At 38.8% G+C, this 19,891-nt stretch overlaps 6 protein-coding genes across 6 annotated transcripts in view; 4 read left to right on the forward strand and 2 right to left on the reverse strand.

Moving 5' to 3' along the window:
* Positions 1 to 196: 196 nt before the first annotated feature.
* Positions 197 to 4,112, reverse strand: Cbr-mtr-4 (the record flags this gene model as incomplete). Its single annotated transcript, XM_002633736.1, has 17 exons — positions 197 to 354; positions 399 to 561; positions 610 to 795; positions 844 to 1,110; positions 1,153 to 1,332; positions 1,383 to 1,476; positions 1,522 to 1,607; positions 1,655 to 1,827; positions 1,875 to 2,025; positions 2,074 to 2,403; positions 2,449 to 2,900; positions 2,949 to 3,047; positions 3,196 to 3,461; positions 3,508 to 3,590; positions 3,635 to 3,937; positions 3,983 to 4,015; positions 4,062 to 4,112. The coding sequence occupies 17 exons, from the start codon at positions 4,110 to 4,112 to the stop codon at positions 197 to 199; spliced, it is 3,075 nt and encodes a 1,024-aa protein (XP_002633782.1).
* A 1,254-nt stretch (positions 4,113 to 5,366) lies between these two features.
* On the forward strand, positions 5,367 to 11,389 carry CBG03474 (the record flags this gene model as incomplete). Its single annotated transcript, XM_002633737.1, has 17 exons — positions 5,367 to 5,432; positions 5,475 to 5,605; positions 5,656 to 5,707; positions 5,773 to 6,107; positions 6,155 to 6,265; positions 6,316 to 6,394; positions 6,440 to 6,568; positions 6,614 to 6,733; positions 8,272 to 8,376; positions 8,424 to 8,565; positions 8,611 to 8,714; positions 8,763 to 8,965; positions 9,007 to 9,334; positions 9,386 to 9,742; positions 9,789 to 10,747; positions 11,048 to 11,212; positions 11,257 to 11,389. 17 exons carry the CDS (start codon positions 5,367 to 5,369, stop codon positions 11,387 to 11,389), a joined length of 3,519 nt encoding a protein of 1,172 aa, XP_002633783.1.
* On the reverse strand, positions 6,766 to 7,905 carry Cbr-col-123 (the record flags this gene model as incomplete). Its single annotated transcript, XM_002633738.1, has 3 exons — positions 6,766 to 6,886; positions 6,935 to 7,716; positions 7,765 to 7,905. 3 exons carry the CDS (start codon positions 7,903 to 7,905, stop codon positions 6,766 to 6,768), a joined length of 1,044 nt encoding a protein of 347 aa, XP_002633784.1.
* A 1,209-nt stretch (positions 11,390 to 12,598) lies between the features above and the next one.
* CBG26400 lies at positions 12,599 to 13,316 on the forward strand (the record flags this gene model as incomplete). The annotated part of the gene is made up of 2 exons (XM_045235767.1): positions 12,599 to 12,630; positions 13,211 to 13,316. The coding sequence occupies 2 exons, from the start codon at positions 12,599 to 12,601 to the stop codon at positions 13,314 to 13,316; spliced, it is 138 nt and encodes a 45-aa protein (XP_045098210.1).
* A 419-nt stretch (positions 13,317 to 13,735) lies between these two features.
* On the forward strand, positions 13,736 to 16,058 carry Cbr-egl-20 (the record flags this gene model as incomplete). Its single annotated transcript, XM_045235768.1, has 9 exons — positions 13,736 to 13,842; positions 14,265 to 14,477; positions 14,528 to 14,610; positions 14,655 to 14,794; positions 14,846 to 15,016; positions 15,060 to 15,218; positions 15,324 to 15,450; positions 15,496 to 15,596; positions 15,963 to 16,058. 9 exons carry the CDS (start codon positions 13,736 to 13,738, stop codon positions 16,056 to 16,058), a joined length of 1,197 nt encoding a protein of 398 aa, XP_045092406.1.
* Positions 16,059 to 18,890: 2,832 nt separating this feature from the next.
* Positions 18,891 to 19,891, forward strand: part of Cbr-dct-15 — a gene marked incomplete at both ends in the record, with an annotated part of 4,060 nt that continues 3,059 nt past the window's right edge. The window contains 3 exons of the mRNA XM_045235769.1: positions 18,891 to 18,920; positions 19,434 to 19,535; positions 19,582 to 19,884. Of these exons, the coding sequence (XP_045092407.1) occupies positions 18,891 to 18,920; positions 19,434 to 19,535; positions 19,582 to 19,884 (435 nt within the window). The remainder of the gene's footprint in view (positions 18,921 to 19,433; positions 19,536 to 19,581; positions 19,885 to 19,891) is intronic.

The following is a 19,891-nucleotide window of genomic DNA, read 5'->3' on the forward strand; positions in this document are numbered from 1 at the left end:
AACGAGACAATTTCACTTTAGGCATTTCTGTACCGTCCAATTTATACTTCCGGGCAGTTCTGATTTCGCACAGTTTTCAATTTGGAACCATTTTGATTTAGGAAATGTTCATTTTGCTACAGTTTCATTTTAGAAAATCTCCAATCCGTCGTACCACCAGAAAAAACAACAAAATAAAATAAGCAACAACAATAGATTAAAGATAAAGAGATGCAGCGAAAACGATATCTCTCTTCAACATCTTTCGAGCATCTTCGAATTTCTGTTCTAGCTCTTTGTTGGAAAGAGCTTTCGCTGCGTTGATCATTTCACGAAGAACCTCTTCTAAACGGCGAAGGCACCTAATGATTGACCCTAAAATATGAATTTGAGTTTCGAAATATCTTCAAAAATGGTACCTTCAAAAACGTCGGTGGTTCTGACAATATCATTGAACGATGCTCCGCTCACCCATTGAGAGACAACGTCCATCAGTCCTGGATTGAAACTATTAACATATTTATCCTCGATAACTTCCATTTTGCATTCATTTGACACTTTTGCAACGTGACGAGCTTGATCCTAGAAAATAAAACTAACCAATGTGTTTTGTGTGTGATGAAAACTTACATGGAGCTCGGTCAAACATGTCTGTAATGCAGCAGATAGTTTGGGTGCAGCACAATTGTCTTGGAAAACGAAACATGAGAGAAGAGATGCAGTTTGTGCTACGTCAAGTGGATTGAATACTCCTTTCAGAATCATTTCGGTCAGAATTAACTCATCCGATGCCGAAAGCTCACAAGCGACTTTTCCCTGAAGCAATAGCAATTACAAAAGACCTGTGTTTACATCTAAAGCTACCTTGATTTGGAGGGAATCATCAGCATTAAGGTATTCCAATCGTCTGAGAACTCGTTTTCTGTTGGTGAGTTCCTCCAAATGCAATGTACTTTGGAGACTCTTTCTCTCTGCTTTCAAGGCATCAAACTCTTTGATAGCTTCCAATTTTTTCTCAAATTGTTTCTTGCGATCCTCGAAGTCGGCAGCCTTATTAATCGTATGATTCTCAATTCGTTCTTTATATATTTTCTCATCGTCAACCAATTTTTTTATTTCCGGTGTTTTGATCTGAAATGATGAAATTGGTTTTTATTAAATGAAAAATCTCACATTCATATCATCAATTGGATGAAGAAGTGGAATTTCGCCGCCCAATCGTTCCATGGCAGTTTTCACCGCCGCATCAATGCGTTTCTTTCCAGAATCATCAATGACTTCTGGAATTTTGAGGCGAATAGCTGAGATAGCAGTAATTTTGTCAAGCGTCATCGAAACTCGTTCCCAGGTACGCTGAAATTTTAAAAGACGAAACTTCTGGATTGTCTCGTTTGAAATCATACATTTCTCGAATCGAAACCTGGTAGAAGAGTGGCAGGATTTGATGCATCATACTTGCCGTTTTTTTCCACAGCGAGAATCATATCACAAACGAAGCTGAACATTTAAAAATAATGATCAAAGAGTTCTAAAAACACCTACATCGAATCATTTTTGTCCTCTGGGTTTACAACTTTTTTGAAGTTATGTAGGATACCCCACTTGAAATCTCTGTCGCCGGATTTGATCTGTAAATATTTCATTAAATTTGCAAGGTTATCTTTGTTTTTCGTACGCTTAGAAGACGTCCAGCGTGGAGAAAACCAACAATATATCTGGGTTCCCGTTGGGTCTTGACAATTTCCTGCTTAACTCTTGCTAAATGATCTACCAGGTCCATATAGGTTCGCATTTCATTTTCCCATGGGAACTTGAAGGAGTTGATTTTCTTTTCTGCTTCAGCACACTCTGAAAGAAAAAATCTGTCTGGATCAAAATTTAAATTAAATTATCACTTTTGTCGATGCCTGGAATTTTCGCGTAGCTCTGGAATTGATGGAAACTGCTGCTGATAATATGTGAGACAGCCATGCCCTCCACTCTCATCAGATTGAGAACCATGTTGTATGTGAGACGGAATTGAGAGTTTAAAGGATCCGTTGCTCCCTACAAACAGTTTTCTATAAATATATCAATAGGGAACATATGTCAAACCTTAATAATTTGCTTGGCATCAACCGCAGACATCGCAGAGTCTACCATTAGAATAACGGTTCCTCTATCATCTTTTCCTCTTCTTCCAGCTCTTCCAGCCATTTGAATATATTCTCCGGACGAAATATAACGATTCTCAGTACCATCATATTTTCGAGCAGAGGTGAAGACTACTGTACGAGCAGGCATGTTCAACCCCATCGAAAATGTTTCAGTTGCAAAAAGAACTTTCACAAGTCCCTCGCCGAACAGAATCTCGATAGTTTCTTTCAAGATTGGCATCAAACCAGAGTGATGAACTCCAATACCGCGTTTGAGGATTGGGAGAATCTGGAATTCAAAAATAAATTATAGATTACCAAAGAATAAAGTTACATTTGTAATCTGCGGCAGATTTTGATCTTCTGGTGACAGCTGTGAAATCGCACTTTCATAAACCGATTTTACCATCAACTTTTCTTGTGGTTGATTAAAATCCATGTCTTTCAGACTCAGCGCATAAGCTTCGCATTCTTTTCTTGAAAATGAGAACACGATGCAGTTGAGACCATCGTTAGCAGCAACTGATCGGATAATTTTAAGCACGTTGGAGTCTCCAGAAGTTCCTTTCCCAGATCGTCTTTGATTGAAGCTTCCCGCTGAGTCTCCAGCTGTTGCCAAACCACTCATAGCATCGCGGAACTTGTCTTCACGGAATTCACCCTTAACATTGACAACTTCATACATTCCTTCCCCATTTACTGGATAAATGAAATGCTGAAGTGGAGTTGGACGGTAATCTGTGTAGACAACATTCACAGGTTGTTGTTTTAAACTGCAGACCCATTCTGAAACGAGAATAGGCTATAATAAAGAAAATATAAGAAGAAACTCACGAGCAAACTCTCTTGCGTTTGGAATTGTAGCGGACAAGAACGCTTGCTTTACATGGTTGCTCATCAAGATGATTGTTTCTTCCCAAACTACTCCGCGCTCTGAAATTTCAGTTGAATTTAGTTTGAAAATTTTCAGACACTGCAAAAACTACGTTTAAATTGTCTCAAAACATAAAATATGAAAATGATGTACTGATATTTTTAACAGTTATTTAAACTAAACTTTTAAAAATATTTCTAATATTACCTTTATCTCGCATGTAGTGAATTTCGTCATAAACAACCCAACCAACTTCTTTGATGATCTCCGATCCTCTGTATAACATGGATCTGAGAATTTCTGTAGTCATAACAAGACATGAAGCATCTGGATTAATGGTGACATCTCCTGTCATAAGACCAACGTCTTTGAACTCTTCTTCCAACTCTCTATATTTCTGATTGGAGAGTGCTTTGATTGGAGAAGTATAAATCACACGCTGTTTCTCTCGGAGACATTGTGCAATCGCATAGCTGTAAACAGTGTCTCTACAAGATGGCTCTCAAAAAATCAACTTACGTCGCAACCACAGTTTTACCAGCAGATGTGTGAGCCGACACGAGAACTGATTCGTTGTTTTCAATGCATAGAATTGCTTGCTTCTAAAAATTCAAGATTTGATTTACTCATTTTTTTCTAAAATTACCTGGAATGCGTCCAATTGGAATGGATAGTACTTTGCCGGTTCAATAGAACTCTCCTTTAATGGAGTAAATTCGCCATTAGGTGGTATGGCAACTTCGTGCGTACAGTTTTCGCTGTTCGTCTGGATTGTATGAACAACAATATTTTCCATCGGTCTCTCAACGACAGCATCCTCTTTAGCTTCCTCAGTTCGAGCTCGTTTAGCAGTAAACTCGTCGAAATGTACACCACCTCCGTCTCTTTTCATATCAGCCAGTAGATTTTTAGTTTGATCTCGGGCTTGCCGTTTTTTATCTTCTTCGAGCTAAAATACAATCGTTGGCATTTGAATAACCCTTTTCTAAAATACCTTCTTCATCGGATCCACTGGCGCTGCTTCCATCTTCAAAACATACGTTTTATTAAAAATTTTTCAGCTAAAAACTTACCTCAACCGCTTGATCATTCCCATCACCAGCCATTTCATCGAAGAAATCCATTTTGGATCTAAAAATGGTGGTGATAAATTGCAGTGTATGTTCAGCACAAGAAAAACCAAGAATCCAGACAAAGTTTTAGTTAAAGAGTCTAAAATTCTTCCCATTTCGAGCAAATCTTTGAAAAACAAAAAGTATACTATAAACCCCAGAAAAAACTTTTTTCGAAAAGCTTTTCGAAAAAATTTTCAAGTGGCCACTAGAGCGCACTTGCGAACAGCCGCTGTGAGAACTACGGTAGACGCTTTGAAAGTTTTGGAAAATATAAGAGATGCACCTTAAAATACAGTACTTAATTTTTCTTGAATTTTTTGGTTGGGGAAGTTTTTGACATTCATGACATAAAAAGTGTGCTTTTGTGTTTTTTAAACCTATTCATGCATGCAAAAAATGTGTTTTATGTGTTCAACATTTTTTTGTGTTAAAAATCAGGGAAAATTCATAGAACACTCCACATTTGTCTTCCCATTTGAACAGAGTCTCCCGATTTGAACTCTCATTTTCTTGGAGATATCCGCAGTAAAAATAGTGGTGGAGAGCTCTCTTTCTGTTTGCATGTCTGCGTCATTTTGTATAAACCTGCTATGCTTCTTCTCGCAGGCTTCTCCTCACTTTCTCCGTTAAATATTTGCAAGCGACCTGGCAGAAAATGCGGGCATTTTTATATCATTTTTTCCCTTTCATTGTCTTATTTATCGCTATCGCATTGTCTTGCCGATTTTTTTAAATTGTCTGAAATTTACATGGCATCTGATTAATTTCAAAAGCCATAAAACTTCTTCAAGCTTCAACTTTCGAAATTCCCCATAACACATTTGAAAAAAACGATATAGATCTCTTTCTCTCTATCTCTTCAAAAATTCCTGTTTAGGTGGTGATCCATCAAATCACTGACACTTATACTCTCCTCTCTCAACCATCTTCTTTCTTTAAATTTAACACCTGATGTCTCCGCAAAAAAGGATTTCTCAGTTACTGTTTCAAAAATATACTCAGTCCACACGAACCCAGTTGAAAAAAATCCAAAATTTCGGATTGAAAAAAATTGATTCCCATGTTTTATTGTGTAGGCGAAAAAAAAACAAATATCAATCTTTCCCTTGACTTTTAGTTTTTTCTACATTCCTCATCCACTTTTCTCAGTTCAATTTCTTGATCTCAATATTTTCAGAGTCTCGCCTTTTGGTGTGGTTTTTCGGCGAGACCCCACAGAAACTATTGGGCATGGTGGAGGCGGGTGGCGCACGACGCCACCGAATGACTCTCGAATCCGGAGATCACACATTAACGCTCTTCGCCTATAGAACGGGACCATTAAAAACGGTGAGTTGGAAAATATTTAACTAGAAATCTCTTGGTTTCCAGGTTTTGTTCTATGCTCTGACATTTTTAACACTCGGAATATTTCGCTTGATACTGCATTGGAAGCAAAAGTGGAATGTTAAAGTACGGATGGTCCCATGCACATTTGAAGCAGCAGAGTATGTATTCATCGTGTAAGTCAAGTTACAAAAGCCCCGAGTATATAATTAATTGAATTTTTCAGAGACAACCACAATGTGACCGAACTTCAACCGGTCCTAAGGAAAACGGAAACTGTGAGTTTGCTAAAAGGGGTTTGCTGAAAAATCTCAAGAATCCCGAAATTTCTGAAATTTTTCAGATGATTCCTACGGAAAATGGTGAAATGCGGAAGGTTCCTGAGCTCCGTTGGTTCCTTTATCGAAAACTAGAATATATTTGGATTGGCGATGAAACCTTCGATGGAAATGACGGAGATGAGGACTGCTGCTGGAAACCATCGTCGGATATTGCCGACAAAATTCCTTCTCGATCATTTCTAGCAGTCTCTGAAGCAAATGTTGGCTTAACGTCTTCTGAAATCTTGAGGCGTTTGGAGTTCTACGGAAGAAACGAGATTGTGGTTCAATTGCGTCCAATTTTGTACCTTCTCTTCATGGAAGTCATCACTCCTTTCTACGTTTTTCAGATTTTCAGGTAATTTTTTTAAATAAAAAAATAATAAGAACCTGGGTTATTTTCAGTGTCACTGTCTGGTACAACGACGAATACGCGTATTATGCATCTCTGATTGTTGCTCTCTCACTTGGATCGATTGTGATGGATGTCTATCAAATTAGAACTCAAGAAATACGGTAAGCTTGATTTTTATTGTAATTATTGTTAGCTAGTTTCCGGTTTCCAGACTCCGAAGCATGGTGCATTCTACAGAAAGTGTTGAAGTGATTCGAGATGGAAATGAACAGATTATTGGAAGTGACCAGGTAAAAATGGATAAAGTAATCCTTATCACATAATCACATTTTCAGCTTGTTCCTGGAGATGTCCTTCTCATTCCACCACACGGATGTCTCATGCAATGTGATTCAGTTCTGATGAACGGTACAGTAATCGTCAATGAAAGTGTCCTCACTGGTGAATCAGTTCCAATTACAAAAGTGAGTAAAAATCACTAGTAAATAGATCAATATAATTTTTTTCAGGTTGCTCTCACAGACGAAACCCACGATTCGATTTTTACCATGGAGAAAAACTCGAAGAATGTGCTTTTTTGTGGAACTCAAGTTCTTCAAACTCGTTTTTATCGAGGAAAGAAAGTGAAGGTAACGATTGAACATGCAAAAATGAGTCAGAGTTAAAGTTTCTTCTTTCGGTAAGAATCGCCTCCGGTAGCTTTGTATTCCCCTCCAGCAGATCCACCACCTCCTCCTGACGATCCTCCATGAGATCCGCGGGCGGGGCATGGACAGTATTCGCTGAAAATGCTAATATTAAGCTTTGATGAGAAAGCTCTCTTTACTCACGCATCCGGTCCTGGTCTACCAAGTTTTCCTTCTTCTCCTGGTCCTCCATCTGGTCCATGCTCTCCTTGTGGTCCTTGTCCTCCTTGTGGTCCCGGATCACCAGCTGAACCAGTTGGTCCATTATGACCTGGAGTTCCTTGTGGTCCTGGATGTCCTTGTTCTCCTCTTTGTCCCTTTGGTCCAGGTCTTCCGATTGGTTTGCGACCGTCCATTCCTTTCTCTCCCGGGATGCCATCTGGACCTTTTTTGCCTTGGAATCCATTTGGTCCAATCTCTCCAGGTTTTCCTGGATCTCCATCCTTTCCTGGTTGTCCTGGTTGCCCGTCGGCTCCCTTCATTCCACGTGGACCTGGGTGACCCATTGGTCCTGGAGATCCTGGTGGTCCCTGAGGACAGTGGAAGCAAGCACCAGTGTTCTGGGATTGAGGCTCAACGTCTTGAGAATCATGACCAGGTTTTCCATCAACTCCTGGTACACCATTCGGTCCTGGAAGACCGGGGAAACCTTTAGCGCCAGGTGGACCTGCTTTGCATTTGTTCTCAGCTTGACATTGACAAGATTCTGGAGACGTTGGTGCTGGTCCTGCGGGAGGTTGAGCTCCTACGTCGTGAGCTGGAGCAGCAGATTCTTCGTATCCAGGGTTGTATGCTGCAGGCGGTGGAGCTTCTTTGTAGTCACCTTCTTCATAAGCACCACGAGCTGGACGTCTAGCACGGAAAACTGATCCAAGAGCATTTGATTGAATGTGCAAGATCTCACGCCACATGTCATCCATATCCTTCTGTACGAATAAATTACATATAAAGACATCCTAAGTCATAGCACTTACTCTGACTTCCACCATTTGCTCATCTAGTTCTGTCCAATAGTCTTGAACATTTTGGTATACTGTAGACAAGACGAAAAGGCATGACAAAAGGGCGATCGCAGAAAGACTGCTTGCCACAAACGTCGCTGACGACACTTGCATTGTATTCAGAATCCGGAGACTGGATTCTGAAAATATTATCATTCTTCTCCCTTTTATACTCACTTTCGGACACACTAATGACCTGATTACTGCGAAGTCGTAACCGGTTTCTCTTTTATCAATCTGATTAGGAGAAAAGTGAAAGAAGGTGGCGGCAGGCTCGTAAAATCGGGAAACGAGTAGTGAGTAGGTGATTAAACGGAATAAAGGAGAATGCATGATAATGCAGAGAGATTAGAAGCAAAATGAAGTAGGAAAAGCTTGGTTTCCTGAAAAGTGTTGACTTGGTAATATGAACAGGATTCCTTGGAAATCGAAACATTCAGAAATATAGGAAAATGAAAATCCCAGAGAATTTATTTTCAGGCCATCGTTCTCCGAACTGCGTATTCCACTCTCAAAGGGCAATTAGTGAGATCCATCATGTACCCAAAACCAGTAGACTTCAGATTCACCAAAGACTTATTCAAAGTAATTTTTTAAGAAGAAGGGGCTTCTGATCAAAATTTGAATTTCAGTTCATTCTTTTCCTAGCATGCATTTCGGGTTGTGGTTTTCTATATACCATAGTGGTTATGATTATGCGAGGAAATACACTTCGGAGGATCATTGTTCGTTCTTTGGACATCATCACAATCACAGTACCGCCAGCACTTCCAGGTAGACGATTTCTCTGAATACCAGTTTTCCACCCATACATTTCAGCTGCCATGTCAGTCGGGATCATCAATGCACAGCTACGGCTTAAAAAGAAGGAAATTTTTTGCATTTCTCCATCTACCATTAACACTTGTGGAGCTATTAACGTGGTATATATCAAAAGTTACCCTATCCCTACACAAGACTGAAATTTTCAGGTTTGTTTCGACAAAACGGGTACACTCACGGAAGACGGGCTCGATTTTCATGTAGTTCGGCCGGTAAAGGCTTCAAAAAAAGAGAATAACACAGAGAATACAATAAGTTTTATGGAAGAGATGACTGAGCTAACTAGTCGAAATGGACTCTCTTTCGATGGAGATCTAGTCAAAGCGATTGCAACGTGCCATTCTCTCACAAGGTTTGCTCTTATCAACTTCTGATTCTGATAAACATTTTCAGGATCAACGGAGTTCTTCATGGCGACCCACTTGATCTGATTCTGTTTCAAAAAACTGGGTGGACAATGGAAGAAGGCGTTGGAGACATAGAAGAGGAAACTCAACGATTCGATAATGTTCAACCGTCCATAATCAAGCCTTCGGATGATGAGAAAGCTGAATACTCTGTGATACGACAGTTCACATTTTCTTCTTCTCTACAGAGAATGTCTGTGATTGTATTCGATCCAAGTGAAGATAGACCTGATAATATGATGCTGTTCTCGAAGGGCAGTCCAGAAATGATTCTATCACTCTGCGACCCTAAAACTGTTCCAGAAGATTATCTAGTAAGTTACTGATAGAACATTTTCGAGATCAGAATCGATTCTAATTTTCAGACCCAAGTGAATGCATACGCTCAACATGGCTTCCGTCTGATTGCTGTCGCCCGTCGTCCTCTCGATATGAATTTCAATAAAGCATCAAAAGTGAAGCGTGACTCGGTGGAATGTGATCTGGAAATGCTCGGATTGGTGGTCATGGAGAATAGAGTGAAGCCAGTAACATTAGGAGTAATCAATCAGCTGAACAGAGCCAATATTCGAACTGTAATGGTGACTGGAGATAACCTACTCACTGGACTTTCGGTTGCTCGCGAGTGTGGAATCATAAGACCCCAAAAACGAGCGTTCCTGGTGGAGCACGTTCCTGGAGAACTCGATCAGTATGGACGAACAAAGCTAATAATCAAACAGGTACTTTTTTGATCCTCTCGAATATTCTAAATTAAAATATTTTCAGTCGGTATCCTCGTCGGACGAAGTAATAGAAGATGATGAATCTGTTTCTGTTTCGATGGGTTCTTCAACATGGAAGGGATCGTCAGAGAATGATGGATTTTCGCCAACAAACACCGAAGTGGAAATGCCAAACGCAGTTACAACGGAAAACCTTGATCACCTGATTGCTAGCAGTTATCATTTGGCTATATCTGGACCAACTTTCGCTGTAATTGTGCACGAATATCCCGAACTGGTTGATCAACTGTGTTGCGTCTGTGACGTGTTCGCTAGAATGGCACCTGATCAGAAGCAATTGCTTGTAGAGCAACTTCAAGCAGTCGATTACACCGTCGCTATGTGTGGAGATGGAGCTAACGATTGCGCTGCGCTAAAAGCTGCACACGCAGGAATTTCACTCTCCGATGCCGAAGCTTCCATTGCTGCTCCATTCACCTCAAAAGTACCAGACATTCGTTGTGTGCCTACAGTAATCAGCGAAGGAAGAGCTGCACTCGTCACCTCGTTTGGAATTTTCAAATATATGGCAGGATACTCACTAACTCAATTTGTCACAGTCATGCACTTGTATTGGATTTCCAACATCCTCACGGACGGACAATTCATGTTCATCGATATGTTCCTTATTACAATGTTCGCTCTGCTTTTTGGAAATACGCCAGCTTTTCATCGTCTAGCCCACACGTCTCCACCAACTCGTCTTCTCTCTATCGCTTCAATGACTTCTGTGATCGGACAGCTCATCATTATTGGTATCGCTCAGTTTACAGTCTTCATTTTAACAGCCCAACAATCATGGTTCACTCCATACCAACCACCAGTCGATGATGAAGTGGAGGACAAAAGAAGTATGCAAGGAACTGCTCTCTTCTGTGTTTCCATGTTCCAGTACATCATTCTCGCGATTGTCTATTCAAAAGGAAAGCCATACCGTGGAAGTCTTTTATCGAACAAACCTATGTGTGCACTGACAGTATTCGCAACTTTGGTATGTTTATTCTTATAGCTATTCAGCATACATCTTCATTTTTCAGCTGTGCTTGTTCATCGTAATTTGGCCTACTGAGCTGGTTCTGTTGACTCTTGGAAACGTTGATCTCCCTGACATCTATTTCCGACTCTTCATCATCGGTGTAGCTTTTATCAACGCATTAGTTTCTTTTGCTTTCGAGAAAGGCTTTGTGGATTACTTCCTGTTGGGATATTGGGAACGGTATAGAACGAAAACTCAGGTCTTATTGTCATTGTTTTTTTTTCCAGCTATAAAAAGAAACGAAGCATCGAGACGATCGTTGACTACGTTCCATCTGATCATATCCGCCGCCCTTCGATGAATGGACTGACGTCTTCTAGAACAGAAACTACTCTTTTATCGGGAGAAGGTCCACAGCTTCATATGACGAAAACGCCAAAAGCAGATGAAGGGTTCGTTATTGTTTCAAGAAAAAACTATAACAAAATATTTTCAGTCAACAATCCAGCTCCCTTTTCGAACGGATAATCTCCCGAATCGGTGGCGAACCTGCATGGATAACTTCCTCAATTCCACAAAGCTCTTCTCCGGATATCACAGAACCCGAACATCTTGATCGCACTTTTTAGGAGTCCTTTAGGGATATTGAATTTTTAATAATTTTTCCAATTTTTGATTTTTTGTTGGTTTTTATGTTTTTTTTTTTGAGAACATTCCCCCATGACTATTAACTTCTTCATTTTGAACCTTCGCTTTATATGTTTTTTCTTTTTTCTCGGTTCTTTTATCTTGTTTGCTTTCAGAACCTTCTTTTCGCATAATATATCACCCCCACCTGCTCAATTCCCCCCGTGTCAAAGAAGTTTTAAATTGTTCCCCGTATTGTTTTATGAAGAAAAGGTTTAGAAAAAATATTTTTAGCTACTCTCCATTCTCTTTTCGAAAGCTGACTAACTCAAACTAACAATGTGACGCCCTGGCACCCGGAAAACATGAACGGGAGTTTAACATTGAAACCAGATGGAATTTTGGGAAAAGAACTAGAACATTCTACAGACGACCTTTCGACTTTTCGAAAAGAATTTCTAATATAAATTTCCTCGTTTTTTCGAGAGTTTGAGCTCTCAGCTGTAGTCCGCTCAAATCTTTAAAGGCGCGAAAACTACAGTTTTCAAAGTTTTGGTTTGAGTTATTAGTGTAGATTTTCTATAGAAAACAATTACATATTCGAGTTCTACTCAATCGATTACATCAAAAGACAAATTTTCATATCGATCCTTCTGTTCTAGCCATAGTTACAGCGAATCAAAAATCCAAAACACCCCATAGAGAAAAAATTAGGCTCCGCCCCGTTTTCTGTGGTCCCTAAGTATTTATAGGTATCAAAAATAGGAAAATATGAGCTCAAGAGAACAAAACAATTAATCTGTTGAGTAAAAAAAGCGGCTACCGTAAAACCTGTAATAGAAGGGCCTCCTAATTTTTAACATTGAGCCTATTTTTCTCGGTTCCTGTCAGAGATATAAAAAAGTTGTCAGCAGATGAATTGTTGATCATAATATCACAAACATTTTATCAATGGACACATTTTTTATATTGTGCATGAGAATAGAGTTTATTGAGCTCTAACTTGACAATGCTGGTGCCGTTCTATTACAGGTTTTACGGTATATTTGGGATCAACTTTGATTCTAGAAGCCCCTTACAAGTGATTTTGATGTGTAACATAGTCTCTGCGTCATACGCACCAATCATAAAATGGTTGTTCACCACCAGAAGCTGCTCTCCTTTGAATCTTTTCTTCCGATTAATTCCCCCAATAAAATGCTCAGAGACAGATGGTTGGAGGCAGTGAGGAGATCGTAAAACTGTGTCGAATAGGTGTCTTAGGATCCAGAGACTCGCCCTTCAACACAAAGCTTCTGTTTTACTTTTCTCGCTTTTCTCGCTTTCAATTTCAACAATTTTCAAATCCAGTAGGTTCTTTTAAGAGGATCTGAAGGAAGTAGGTTTGATTAAATTCAAATTTTCGTATACCGTATTTCCTCTAATATATAGAAGGCAACACAAACTATTCACTTTGAGCTCAATTATCTCGAATCTTATGAGAGATAACAAAATTTTGTCAACTGATAAAATAATTGTGATATTATGATGAACAATTTATCAGTTGACAAAGTTTTGACATCTTTCACAGGAATCAAGATAATTGGGCTCAAAGTTGACACCTCGCGTGGGCTTCTATTGGAGGAAATACGATAAAAACCGTCTTAAAACTTCTTCGTCCAATTTTTCTCGATTTTTCTTCAATATTGACTCTATTCGTTTCTTTTTCTTCTCTTTTCTCCTTTTCCCCATTTCGACGTCTTCTATTTGCATACCGACGATGTCTTCTTCTTCCCATCATCTGAATAGATCCACGGGCCATAAAGCATGAATTGGGGGAGAAGAGAATATACCACATCCAGGCAACGATCAATTCGACCTTCGAATTCTCCAAACACATTTTCTCTTCCTTCATTTTTCTATTCCATCGTTTTTTTCCTACATTTTTAAAAAAGTTTTATGGATACTGTAGAATTTTAACAAGGGAACCTCAACGCCTTGTAAACCCAAACTTTTTGAAAAAATGTCAGAATAGGCTAAGTAACCTACTGAGATTATTCTGGAAACTTCAGAACCCGCTCGCAGTTTCAGCCAAGTTACATAAGTTTTAGTCCCTTAAATCACGTTTTCAGTTCAAAAACCGAGATTTTCCTAGAAGATTTGTTCAACTCCTCTATCTTATAACTGATATAACTCTGATGAAACTGGCGATTTGAAAATTTTTGAAAGTGTCTAGATAAACAATTCTCAACCTATTCTGAAAGTTTTGTCCAAATCTGCGTTTACAATTTGTTGAGGTTCCCTTGTTAACACTGTTACTTCAATCCCGATCATCTGACTTGTTCTAAAAATCTAAAAATTGACAGACAATGCAGTTTTCAATTTTTCAACTATTTCTGTTTGTGCTCCTTGTTTATGCTCAGCACATACCACTTTCTGGAAATCAAAACTCACCTCAAGTACCATATAATTGGCTGTAAGTTCCTAGAATTCGTCATTTAACGAATTCCGAGTTTTATTCCTCAGGGGTTTTTAGGCCTGGTAGTTTTTACATGAGGAAACATGAATTACCGTATAACCTTTAATACATAGAAGGTAACCCGAACCATCAACTTGGAGCCCGTATATCCCATTTTCTATAGGCGACATCAAAAAATGGTCAACTAATAAATAGTTTATCATAATGTTCCAAAAGTTTTATCAGTTGACACATTTTTGATATCTCCCATAGGAATCGAGATAATTGAGCTCAAGCTTGACGGTGTTGGAGCCCTTCTATCACAGATTTTTCGGTTATTTAATGATTCATACCTCACAAGTTTCCAGCTCAGGTAATTTCTTAAATCAGGAAAATAAATTATTTTATTAGATGGCTGAACATTCTTATTTTGCTTTCAGAACATTGGCATTCGTGGGTTCCAATGATTACTTACCACGTCCTCATTACCATTCCTCCGATCGAGACCATTTCAAAGAACTATGTCGTCGATTGGATGGATTGAATCCAAATCAACAGGCAATGTGTGCTGAGAACCCATTCTCTATTCCATTTGTGGCTAGAGGAGTTCGGGAAGCGATTCGAGAATGTGAGAATAAATTCAAGTTTGAGAGGTGATTAGTGAACTATACAAAGGATATGATAATTTAACAAGTGCTTACAGATGGAATTGTTCTTCTCGAGATGAGGTTACAGAGACTCGACACGGAAAATTTCAGGATATTCTGGGTAAAACTTTGAGATCATGTAAGTATTTTTCTCTATTTTTTTTCGTATAGCCTGAATTTCAGCCAACAAAGAAGCTGCATTTCTAAGTGCCATAATGGCGGCGAGTATCGTTCATTCGATCACAAAAGGATGTAATACTGGAAATCTAACCGAATGTGGATGCGACAGCAAACCAGGAATGCAGAGATATCAAGCAGATTCAGTGAGTGTTTCAAAAATTCTGATCGCTAAGCTTATAACCAACCTTTTAAAGGATTCTGCAATGAGTCGTGATCAGTTTTCATGGGGCGGATGCTCGGATAATGTCCCATATGGAATACGGTATGCCAGACGATTCCTGGATGAATGGGAGGTACAACAGTTCGAAGAAACCAAAAATGTTGCTCATCTCGTTCGAAGACACAATAATTTTGTGGGAAGAGAGGTATTCTGAAACTGAAACTCTCTCGGTACACCGAAAGTTTCAGGCGATCGCTCAAAACATTCGTCGCCAATGTCGCTGTCATGGAGTATCCGGCTCGTGCGAGTTCAAAACGTGTTGGCTCCAGATGCAAAAGTTCTCACAAGTGTCCGATTTGCTCAAAAAGCGATACGATCATTTCGCAGTCCAGGTCGAGCTCGAAGATGTAATTAATACAGTAGTCAATGTCATGCAATTAGGAAATGACATTCGTAGCATAACTCATAGGAGCTACTAATATGGTTGGAAATGAATTTGGGAACTATTTCAGGTGACAAGAAAAGCAACGAAGAGATTGAGGAGAAAAGAGAGAACGGAGAGGAAAATTCCATTAAGAGGAAACGAAATGGCTTACGTTCACAGATCTCCTTCTTACTGCGAAAGGAATTTGACAGCAGGTAATTTGAGATGAAATTCTGAGAGTTCCAGAAAGATAGTTTCAGGAATATTGGGAACTTCTGGACGCGAATGTATACATAATTCATACAGCTCCGAGAGTTGTGACCTACTTTGCTGTGGACGAGGATACAACACAAGACTGGAAGTGAGTCAAAACCAAATACCATACTTCTTGTAAAATGGGTCCTACCATATTTTCTTTTAGGATCAGTATTTTCTGACCAACTTGATTAGATATGATAGAACTCGACGAGCACTACAAAACAATATTATTTGAGAAACTGTATCTTGTCTATGAACATTATGTCCGTATAACTCTGTTCACAGACAAGGTACAGTTTTTACGATAGTATTATGTTGTAGTGCTCGTCAAGTTCTATCATACCTAATCTAGTTGGTCCAAACATACTGATCCTAAAAGAAACGATGGCAGGGCCGGCGAAGCCCCGCCAAAGCTCGGTTCACAATTATTCTGATTACTTTTCAAATTCTAAGCCCTAACGAATTTCAGATCCGTCAAACACAATGCGAGTGTAAATTCGTATGGTGTTGCGAAGTGAAATGCAAGACATGCACAGAAGAAGTCGCAGTTCACACATGCAAATAGAATGTTATGACGTCTGAAAATAAAAACGAATAATCTGAAAAATAAGAAGACGTTCCAGGTGACACCTCCTACCACATCAATAAATATATATATGCATTTATTTCAGATCTTATTTTCCTCCTTCCAGACCACCATAAACAAAACATCAAACACCTCGACTCTATTTTTTCTTGTTCCATGAAATTTCGTTTTTCTTCCTATTATACAGAGAGATCTTTCGCGCTTGAAGAAACTGCTTGAAAAAGCTGAAACTATAACTTCTTTGTGCATTTAAATCGTTCTGTACATTTTCAATTTTTTTTGAATTCAGTAGTTTTGTTCTCGAACACGGGTTTCGTTCCACGTCACCAATCCCCCTTCTCCAGCCCCCTTCTCTCTTATCCTATTTTCCATCCCTCTCTCCTTTTTTACAAACACTTCCCCGGATTATCCAAATATTATATTATCAGAATATCTTCACCCAGAGGCTCCGCCCATTTCTTATGTTAATCTAATCCTCGCTCCACACACCCTTTTCAATTTGTTTGTCCAGTTCTTTTTTGGCTTCTTCTTTTCCATCTTTTTGCCTATTTTCCCAGAATCCTTCGGCTTTGGGATAAACTAATTAATTCCTGAGAACATTTGCTCTCTTCTTCTATGTCTTTTTTCTGATTTTTTCCTATTTTGAACTTTTAGATAAATTCATTTTTCTATTCAATATACATTGTATGATACATCATCACTTCTTGTTGAAAACCAAAGAATCTTCTGCTGGGATTAGAATTTCAGGCTTAGTTCATTGACAATTTTTTCGAACTTTGTGTGAGATAATCTCAGTTATTTCCCGGTGCAATATAAATCCTACCACAAAAATTCGAACAAAGTTTATCGTAAAACATCTAATAGAAGAGCCCACACTGTCCAGTTTGCACGGTGTGTCAGGAAGCCTGGCCGGAAAACGCGCCCCTCGTAGGCCAGAAGAAATTTTATAATTTTGAAGTGGACGCAGATTTGATCTATTTATTATCAATAGATCAAATCAATGCGCGCTTTTTTCGCTCATCGTTCACAACTTTGATCCTCAGCCAGCAAGAATCGGAAGCGAATTCAGCTAGATTTTGGGGTTCGCTGGGGCGCGTTTTTGGACCAGGCTTTCTGACACAGCGTGAGTTTGAACTATGTTATCTCCGCTCTTGTGCAAGATATCAAAAAGGTGTCGGCTGATAAAATATTTCCGGTATTATGATAAACAATTTATCAGTTGACAAAGTTTGGATATCTTTGATAGGAATCGAGATCATTGAGCTCAAACTTTACATAGTGGCTGCTCATCTATTTCGTATTACAGTATCTGAAAATAGTGGCAGTATCTGAAAAAAGAATCGCTTCACAAAATTTTTTCAAAGTCTCCATTTTTGGATATTGTAGTATTTTTGGAAGTTTGCCAACACCTCAAAAACAACCCTCTTCACAATTTTTTCTTGGGCGTCTGCTCATTTATGTGTCGTTCATGCTCTACCTTTTTTTTTCAAATCATTGAGCAGTTCCAGTAACTCAATCAGATTCATAAAGCACCAACATTTTTATGAGATCCATAGGTCACACAGTAGACACCAAATCATTAGAAAAAAAAACGGATGGAAAACAATTACGCATCGGTAATCCTTTTTTCCTCACAATTCAATTTGTTGCGCATTTCCCTTCTTTTTCCCCACTCTTGATTTTCGTTTTTCACATTTTTAATTTCCTGTCGTGGCTTAAAAGTGTTCCGGACTTACGGCTCACACACGATAAGCTATGATCGGAAATGCTTCCGTGGGCTGAAAGACTTTGATACTTTCAGATTGAAATTTTGATCCTTCGCTCAGAAGATGAAACTTGTATATGTGAGCTCAGAAGTTGAAAAACTGTCATGTTCTTTGTTTTTTAGTTACTGTGTAACCAGTATTAGAAGAGCCCTTAAAATTGAAGGTCCCTCTAATTGAAGTGCCCTAAACCAATTTGGTGAATTACGGCGACTAACTTATAATTACAAGGTTTTTTTTAAAAGAAATTGTTGATAAAAGAAAAAACCAAAATTTAACCTAAAACGATCTCCCTCTAATAGAAGTGCCCTCCTCAGTGATCCCACAAAAAAAGAGCCAGCCTTTCTAATACTGGTTTACGGTAATCTCAAAATAGTATGTACTGGGAAGACCTATCAGATTCATAAAAACAAATATTCCACTACCTATGAATCAAATTAAAATCTCTGGGGGAGTTCGAGGGAAGCTCTAACTTTTTTACACTGCTTTGAACCACTTCCTAGCTTTTCCGAAGTTCTTAACTTTTATGCTCAATCGAGAAAATATATTATGAGGTATCCACACTCTATCTCACATTTTGGGTTTTCAAATTGAACCTTTGGTTTCTCCAGACTTGATTTGAATCACCTTTGTTAGGTTCCAGTTTCTTTAGGATAACGAAATTTTGTTTTTCATTGAAGACAATACTTAATAGACAAGTGACTCTTATTCGCTATTAGCTTTCTAGACTTTTCCCTAGAACAATGAAACTTCCTCGTTCCCATATTCCATGGGCGGTGCAAAAATCGTTTATCTTTATGATCCCTAAAAACTCGAGAGTGACTCAGTTACAATTTTATCATCAGATGAGTTGTGGGGATTTTTTCTGCAAATGTAGTCATATGCGTACTTCATGGAAAGGACAAAAAACAACTTTTTTCTCTAATCTCGTCACATTTTTTCTCGTATTATTTGTAACCTCATTAACCTAATATTATGTACTTTTTCGCTTGAATGCCTGAATCCGAAACTTTCAGACTTCATCCTCATCTGAAAATATTTCATGTGAATGGCGTTTACGAAGCTATCATCAGCGATGGTAAGTCTCTGGAGTCCTCTTTTCACAGACAGGAAAACATACAATTCTAATAATAGGAGGGGATTTCAGTTATTTCATTTTTTTGTTTTTCTATTTTTTTTTTTTGAGTGAAGTGAAAATTATAGCGATTAGTAGTTTGATTTTACCTTCACCAAAAAATAATTTACTACCAAAACTCCGAAAAAATGGCTATTGAAGAGTTGGATTTTGCTGACAGTTTTGAGAATGTTCCTTCTGATACAGTTGAGATTTTCAGTTTTTTGTTACCGTAAAACCTGTAATAGAAGGGCCCCACACACTGTCAAGTTTGAGATCTATTATCTCGATTCCTATGCAAGGTATCAAAAAGGTGTCGACTGATAAAATGTATGTGATATCATGATAAACAATTAATTAGTTGACAAGTTGTTTATATCTTTGACGACGATCGAGATAAATTTGCTTGAAGTCAAAAGTTAGAGAGCCCATCTATTGCAGGTTTTACGGTATCCTAATTTTCTTATTCATACTCAGAAACCGATATTCGACCGGATTGTGGAAGCAAAAGAGACTGCATCCAAACATCTGTCGCTATTTCTCATTCATTTGTGGATCTACGCATTGATCGGATTCTCGGTATTCAATTCTTTCCTTTTCCTTCTTCCTATCTTTTTTTTTCCAGATTGCTTTCATTTCATTGAGCTACTCACACTCTGCTTGTTTTTCCATGATCTCCTCCGCACATCTCTTCAATTTGCATTTTGCATTCAATGGATCCATATTCCTCGGCGCGGTGTTCCATTCAAATCTCTCTCGACGTCTTCCACTCAAATACGTCTTCATCACCTGCCTCGTCTTGATCTGCGCTTGTTATTCCTCTCTTCCACATGCTGGAAATGTTATCTTGCTCCTTTGTATCGTGTTTATCGTCTTTGGCACCGTTTTGGGAATATCGTTATCGGCTGTGACGTCCAACTTTGGAGTCGTATTCA

This window comes from Caenorhabditis briggsae (genome assembly GCF_000004555.2).
Source record: "Caenorhabditis briggsae complete genome, chrIV, whole genome shotgun sequence".
Lineage (NCBI taxonomy): Eukaryota > Metazoa > Nematoda > Chromadorea > Rhabditida > Rhabditidae > Caenorhabditis > Caenorhabditis briggsae.